Source organism: Squalius cephalus (genome assembly GCF_949319135.1).
Source record: "Squalius cephalus genome assembly, chromosome: 17".
Taxonomy (NCBI): Eukaryota; Metazoa; Chordata; class Actinopteri; order Cypriniformes; family Leuciscidae; genus Squalius; species Squalius cephalus.
The window spans coordinates 20,023,972-20,031,351 of NC_137138.1; the positions used below are offsets into that span (position 1 = coordinate 20,023,972).

Sequence of the window (7,380 nt, forward strand, 5' to 3'; positions counted from 1 at the left end):
TTAAATCGCTATTTAACTGAAGTCAGTTCATTGAAATATAATACAATATAAAAAACACTTATTTCACTTACTTATTTAATATATAGCCTAGGCCTACTAAATTAACTAAAACTAAAACTGAATAAAAAAAACTATTATAGACATAGCCTGTTTTTTTTAAAAAAACGATAAGGCTTACAAAACTGACAAAAATAATGTTTATGCAATTATACTCCGCATCGTAGGCCTATAGCCTACTGTTAGAGATATTTGAAGGTGCAATTCTGTATTGTGTATAGGTTGTATAATGTTTGTATATATGTGTAAAAATGCTGTATATTTTGTACTGTTTGAAGGTTCTGTATTATGTAGCCTACCGTGTATATTTGCATTTTGTGTATTTTATGTAGGCCTACCTGTCATGCCTGCGCACTGTAGAGTAGCCAATGTACCCAAGACTTTCACACAAACCACTACACTAAATAAAACTGGTTTATAACTTAAGGGGTAAAATAAAGATATATGCTCTTGATCTATGTAGGCTATTAAATTCATCCATAAACATTTTCTATTCATCACGAGTAGCTGCCACAACACTGAAATCGACGGAATAGGCTATGCTAAACATAAAAAAGTGTAAAGTGTAGGCTACTAATAATCTTTTAAAGTGTAAAATAAATTTAAAAAAATGTTTGTTTGTTTTTTGGCAATCTGAGCAAATTTCTTATTAAAATCCAGACATTTCTGATCAATCCACACCTTTCCAGTCTCTCCTGTTCTGTTATGAAATTTTATGGAATCCTAAAGAGCCCACCCCCTCACAGTCTTCTCAAATCTTATAGGTCAATCGCCTGTCAGTCATCCTAAAAAATAACTTCTATTGGCTAGCCGGGTTATGAAGGGCGGGTTCATGAAGTACGTCTCCCAAACTGCTGCACATATCATCGCATCGGGGAGAGACGCAGGATTTCCTGTGGTGTTGCTGAACTGGGCATATTCAAGTTTTAGATTCGCAGAAGTACCTAGCCCAATTTTAACCTCCATCGATTTAATGTCTTAATCAAAACCATCTCATTCGTACGTGCCCTAGACTACACCTCGACGTAGTTAGTCTGAAAAAAGTCGTCAAAAATGTCCGAACCCACAGTGGCCGATACTCGCCGGTTAAACTCCAAGCCGCAGGACCTGACGGACGCTTACGGCCCTCCCAGCAACTTTCTGGAAATCGACGTGTACGACCCGCAGACTATAGGAGTCGGCCGCAATCGCTTCACCACTTATGAAGTCCGGATGAGGGTAGGCTGGCCAGTGAATGAATGTGATTGTGTGGGTGGGTGTGTGTGTGTCAGAGAGGCTGCGGCTCGGTTCGGCCTAGTTAGCCTGCGCGCTAACATGCTAACTAACACCTCATTCGACGAGAATAAGTCTTTACCCTCGTCTAGCTTTTAAAAACATGATTTTGTTTTATGAATTGCTAGGTTTTGATCTAAAAGAAAAAGTTTTTTTCTGTGAAAGCAAGCTGGATTTAAGTAATTTGGCGGGTCGAGATTGAGCTAATTTAGCTGTTGTTATTATTACTCTCAACCATCAACAACCGATTTGGTTATCTTGCATCTAAGCCATTAAGATAAACGTGGATGCTTTACTATTGCAAATGCATAATTGTATCAGTTTAATAATATCTGTTAAAGTATGTTAGGTGTATTTGAGAATTCCTTGCATCTTGTACACCGCATATATATATATATATATATATATATATATATATATATATATATATAAAATCATGTGACTTATTATGCTTTCTCCGTTGAAATCCAGACAAATCTTCCCATTTTTAAACTGAAGGACTCGTGTGTCAGACGAAGATACAGCGACTTCGAGTGGCTGAAGAATGAGCTGGAAAGAGACAGCAAGGTATAAGACATCCTGCAGGAAACATCGTGCATCATAAAATACACGCACTGAACTAATGGTTGTCTTTACATGTTCTGCGCAGAAATTAAAAATGTTTTACGTAATGAAAAAGCTTTAAGAGAGACTTCATGTAGACCCTTGTAAAGCCCCACATTTAAAGTCAGAAAAGTCTATATTTTTAATGGAACAGATTATTAAACTTTCAGACTAAATATTAATAAAATTGTATTTAAAAAAAGCTTTTTATATCATATTCGATACATCAGTTTTTTATGACTCATAGTATGATATAGGACAATATAGAGCTCACTATAGAATAATAAAAAATTATTCAGAGCCCCAAATTGAGCAAAAATATGCAATTTGGTGCAGTTGCTAATATTTATATGGTCAAAAAGTAAGATGAAATTCTGCTAGCTTGTAATGTAAATCAATGATGTATTTATAACATTATAGCAGACTCTAATGTTATATACATTTATATATCCAGACATAAATGTCAGTTGTTATGCTATATCTCTCAATAATGAGTCTTACTAAGATGATATTTAAACGCTAAGGGCCAGCTTTACTAAACTGCAAATTAGTGTGACAGCGTAATTCCACAAAAGCACAGATGGGAGTGGAAGGTTCTGCACGTGATCTACTGTCGACGCGCAAATTAAAGAAACACAGACGCAGTTCCATCTCGAACAATGCAATCTATCAAGAGCAGTGCAAATTTACACCTGTTTCAAGACATGCTTGTTGGGGGGTGTTAAATAATGGCGTAAATTGACTAGCGCAAACCTTAGTAAATATAATTTCATGATTCATTTAAATATTCTCCTCCCATAAATTGTGTGTCTGAAAGGGAAACTCCTACAAATGCATATACAATAAGGTCAGCCACAAAAATAACCCTGTCTATGACTTTCAGTGCTAACTTTTCACTGCATGTCTTTAGTAATTCCTGACATTAATTTGCACTAGTGAAAGCTGTTATTAAATCTGGCCCGTAGCTTTATGATCAAAGCTCTGATGTTTTAATTGTGGCAGCAAAACCATAATACAATACAGTGATTGAGAGATGTACAAATAAGCGTTCCTCAGAAACCTTGGATACATTTTTCTAAAAAAACTAATATATATATATATATATATATCCAACCTAAGTTGCTTCAGTCCAGGAACTGTTCATTTTGAAATATCAATAACAATATAAAAGTTATTCTTGCATTTACTTAATAAAAATTATTAAAGATTTCACGGCAAAAAGATGTGTACCACCATCTGAGTGTGGAAATATTTAGACTTTAAAAGCATGTAAAGGCCTTTTACTTACTGTAAAAGTATGAACTATAAATCAGAAGGCAAGATTGTGTGCAACAGGTTTTTTAGCAACACTTTGATCATTTTGTGGCCTTAGAAATTAATTTATATTTTTTGAAATGTATGAAAATATTTCCTAGATTGTTGTGCCTCCTTTGCCTGGAAAGGCATTGAAGAGACAGCTCCCCTTCCGTGGAGATGAGGGCATTTTTGAGGAGTCCTTCATTGAGGAGAGACGATCTGGGCTTGAACAGTTCATCAACAGGTTGGCCATCGAAATGATGCAAAACGGACACTGCTAAATTATAAAAGTACAAGACACCAGTTACTAATATTTGAGGGTCTGAAATAATTACACAAATTTATTGTGATATTTGTTTTTTTCTGTTAAAAAGGCTTTTGATGGATTGCATACGTACATATTTTGCTCATGTTCCTCTTTAGAATTGCAGGTCATCCTTTGGCCCAGAACGAACGCTGTCTTCACATGTTCCTGCAGGATGAAAGTATTGACCGGAACTACATTCCCGGAAAAGTACGGCAGTAGGGTTTTCCAAACTGGGAGGGTCTTCTTTCTTCAGTGTTCAGCTTCTAACTATCTGCAAACAGTGCAGAGTAACGTTTATTTTTAAACCGAGCAAAATCTAGATACGTGACGAACCGTGCAGGACTTGGCTTTATTTAACAGATCATGTTTTGTACATGTGTCTGAGAGTTTCTCTTTACACACACACTTGTATTTCTTTTACATCTATATGTATTTGTTAGTGTGTGTGTGTGCACGTATACAATTATATAAATATACATTAAGCTGTAGCACTGTAAAGCGAAGAGGGTTGGCTCATATATTTGTCCTCTCTGGCGACTGTTGAGAGAACATGTGCTTTTCGTTTTCAAGAGTCGAGGCGTCATTCCAAATAGCGTAAATGCTTAACACAACATTAAGTGAGCAATGAGGAGCCGGATATTTACAGCAGATCAGAAAAATGGTCATAAATATAAAGCGTTACGCTGTTTTGACAAAGCAGAAAGCTCAGAAAATGTTCGTATTAAGTCATGCTTGTTTTTGTAGTCACATGACCAAGTACTAGTCAGCGTTCAGAATCATAACCGGAACTTGGTGATTTTGCTCCCTTAACCGTCCGATGCGTCATTTGAATGTAATTTGAATGACCATATTATACAATTGAGCATGTTGCATTTCAATCTGATTAACTCTGTGAACGGACTTCAATTTTTTTCAGACACGTGGATTATCAAGAGATTGGAGCCTTTTAATTCCAATTTTATGTGACAAGATTTGGTCCTGAGACTATTAAGGAAGATTTATGCTTTTGTTCAAAAAAGTATTGGTGTTAGTAAAGAAATAAGTTCTGAAAATGAATAAATATCTAGTATATATCATGCCGGTTAAGTATGTTACCTCTTCCAACTACTAAATGCCTATTACTGGGTATGTTCTAGAAACTGCTATTGGGTTGAAGTACTGTAATATGTCCCTTTATTTTAGCCGATATGGAGTTTACTTGGGATAAGTGCATGAGACCTGTATAGTATGCGAGTGCAGGTTTAACTCCAGGATGCGTTCTGAACATGTCGATCATGTGAAAGATTCAAAAACAGCTCTCTAAGAGAGGACAAAATGTGTGCCAACTGTGAAAAAGTTGTCCTGCCAAAGTTCAGTCATTTTGCTCAGAATGACTCTATATTTATGTTATCTCCTGTGTTCATCGATTTGTGCCTGTGACGTTTGCCTGTAAATAAAGTAAAACAAAATCGAGAACACCGGCTGGAGATTTTATAACATCAGTACATTTTTTTTTTCCCCTTATTCTGTTTATTCTCTCTTCCATTTTAGGTGTGAATAAAGTAAGTTTTGTTTTTTTTTACTCTCAGTATGTTGTAACTGATGTGGGAAACAATGTCTGCATGAACGCTAATGATCAAATATTGTGGGGAAATTTAGATTTTGCATCTGCTTGTCATGTCCTTACCAGTAAAACTACTGTCGGCTGCATGTCTTGATTTGCATGCTTTGTGTTGTAAATTCTGGTTTCACTCAGACTGTTATTAAATTGATAGTTCACCTTAAAATTTAAATTCTGTCATTAATTACTCACCCTCGTGTCGTTCCAAACCCTCAGAACACAAATTAAGATTTTCTTTTGATGATATCTGAGAGCTTTCTGACCCCCCATTGACTGCAATGTAATCACCACTTTCAAGGCCCAGAAAGGTAGTAAAGACATTGTCCATGTGACTACAGTGGTTCAACCTTAATGTTATGAAGCGACGAGAGGAGAAAGCTCTCGGATTTCGTCAAAAATATCTTCATTTGTGTTCTGAAGATGAATGAAGGTCTTAAGGGTGAACTAACCCTTTAACAACATCCAATCAAGTTTTTGTCCAAAATAATAGAACGAAAGAGACAACATCTCTAACCGTGTTCATGTCTTTTGGCCTGTGATCCAAAGGTTTTGGTAAACTCCCTCCCTGTCCTGGACCCATCTGCTCTACCAGCTCTTTTCTGCACATCAGTCAAAGCCTTTCACAGCTGCTGTCCATGATATCCTGTACATATTTCTGTTCTCGGATAGAACTAAACTACAACATCTATTTCACCCTGAGGATGAACTCAACTTTATGCTGTATTTATACCTCATACATGCACTCATTTTGTGGAAACATGCTCTTTTTTTCTTTTTTTTTTTTCTTTTTTTGCCTGATCTTTAAACAAATATTTTCCTTTAAAAATAGTGCTTTGTGTTTATTCTGGTTTAAACTCCTGGCTTAAACCTTTCAGGCAACCCACCGATTTTTCTCTAGTAAATAAATACGGAGAATTTGGTCAGGCCGCTATGACATTCCTCAGAGTATTCTAAATTAAAAGTCTAAGATTAATTGGATTTAAAGCAACACGCTTCAATCCTAAAGAAAAGTGACATGTTGAATAGTTGAGTAGTTCCATCATAAATCCAGAGAACAATTGTTATCAAACTAACTCGCCAAATGTAGCACTTCAGAAACTAAAACTGGGATTGGCTCTCGACAACGTCTTCCTTTACATTCCGTATTTCATTTGTATCCTTTTGACTAAACATGTTATAACAAGGCTTTTGCAACAATTTAATTGTATTTTCCTTTGTTTAGTATCAGTGCAACGAGTCAAGCTTTGGGAATGTATATATTCAATCACTGTGAAAAACTGAAATTCATTATGACGAAATGTGTTACATCTGCTGTTATGTTTTATAAATGCCATCTCTCAAAATGAGTAATTTTATTTTCTGGCTCTTTCCATTCTGGTTATTTTCAGGACTGTGTGTAAAGAAAAGGGCACTAATTGATTTTTAAACCGATAGCCATCCTTTCTACCCATGAATAAACCCTATCTGTCTCCTTCAGTGGATTCTCTCATTCTGTTCAATTAAGCCATATGATTTATATTTTATAGTTAATCGAAAGTAAATCTTATAGTTTGTAATAATATATATATATATACATGTGTACATCCACACCTCGACATATTAGAATTTTCGTTTTGATACAGTAATTCACTGAACGGATCAAAAAGGCTGTTGTTTTCTTGAATGTAACCACGAGGTGGCAGCGCTGCAGAAAGATGAATGCATGAGAAATCTACTCGTCTACCAGTATCATTTCATTCGAAAGAAACCGGCACGGTTATATTTTTAATTACATTAAAATTACACTAATATTTTCAGTTAAATTACCGGTCAAAAGTTGTAATGAACAATTACATGAATTATAATTCTAAATTAATGATAGTTGCGATTTTTTGTAAAAGAAGTCTTTAATGTGGCTGCATTTATTTGATCAAAAGTATGCTACAATAAAACAGTAATATTTTGAAATATGATTACAATTTTAAAAGAACTGTTTTCATATTAATCTATTTTAAAATGTAATATATTCCTGCTACGGTAAAGCTGCAGTTTTCAGTGTGATGCTTCATGCTTCGCATGATGCTTTTTTTCAGATTCTTTGATATAGAAAGTTATCATACAGTGGTGGTCAAAATTGATGGCACCCCTGATAAATATGATAAAAAATGGCTGTAAAAAATAAATCTGCATTGTTTATCCTTTTGATCTTTCATTCAAAAAATTCACAAAAATCTAACCTTTCATTGAAGTAAAAGAATTGAAAGTG

The 7,380-nt window shown here is 35.1% G+C and overlaps 1 protein-coding gene across 3 annotated transcripts; it reads left to right on the forward strand.

Annotated features, from left to right (window-relative positions):
- The first annotated feature begins 879 nt into the window (after nucleotides 1-879).
- Nucleotides 880-6,611, forward strand: snx12 (sorting nexin 12). Of its 3 annotated transcripts, none has more exons than XM_079847842.1 (5): nucleotides 880-1,275; nucleotides 1,801-1,896; nucleotides 3,348-3,472; nucleotides 3,652-3,750; nucleotides 5,682-6,611. In XM_079847842.1, exons 1-5 carry the CDS (start codon nucleotides 1,111-1,113, stop codon nucleotides 5,689-5,691), a joined length of 495 nt encoding a protein of 164 aa, XP_079703968.1. In that variant the 5' UTR covers nucleotides 880-1,110; the 3' UTR covers nucleotides 5,692-6,611. The 3 variants fall into 3 exon arrangements, with proteins under 3 accessions (XP_079703968.1, XP_079703967.1, XP_079703969.1); XM_079847841.1 differs by having other exon boundaries at nucleotides 3,652-3,742; XM_079847843.1 differs by lacking the exon at nucleotides 5,682-6,611 and adding an exon at nucleotides 5,066-5,078 and having other exon boundaries at nucleotides 3,652-3,742.
- The last annotated feature ends 769 nt before the right edge of the window (nucleotides 6,612-7,380 follow it).

What these genes read in the sequence shown, in the direction of transcription:
- snx12 (XM_079847841.1), top strand. Translation starts at nt 1,111, where the DNA reads ATGTCCGAACCCACAGTGGCCGATACTCGCCGGTTAAACTCCAAGCCG. An exon ending in AGCTGGAAAGAGACAGCAAG is followed by an intron (nt 1,897 to 3,347) that starts GTATAAGACATC and finishes AATATTTCCTAG; the next exon opens with ATTGTTGTGCCTCCTTTGCC. An exon ending in GGAACTACATTCCCGGAAAA is followed by an intron (nt 3,743 to 5,681) that starts GTACGGCAGTAG and finishes TGTGATCCAAAG; the next exon opens with GTTTTGGTAAACTCCCTCCC.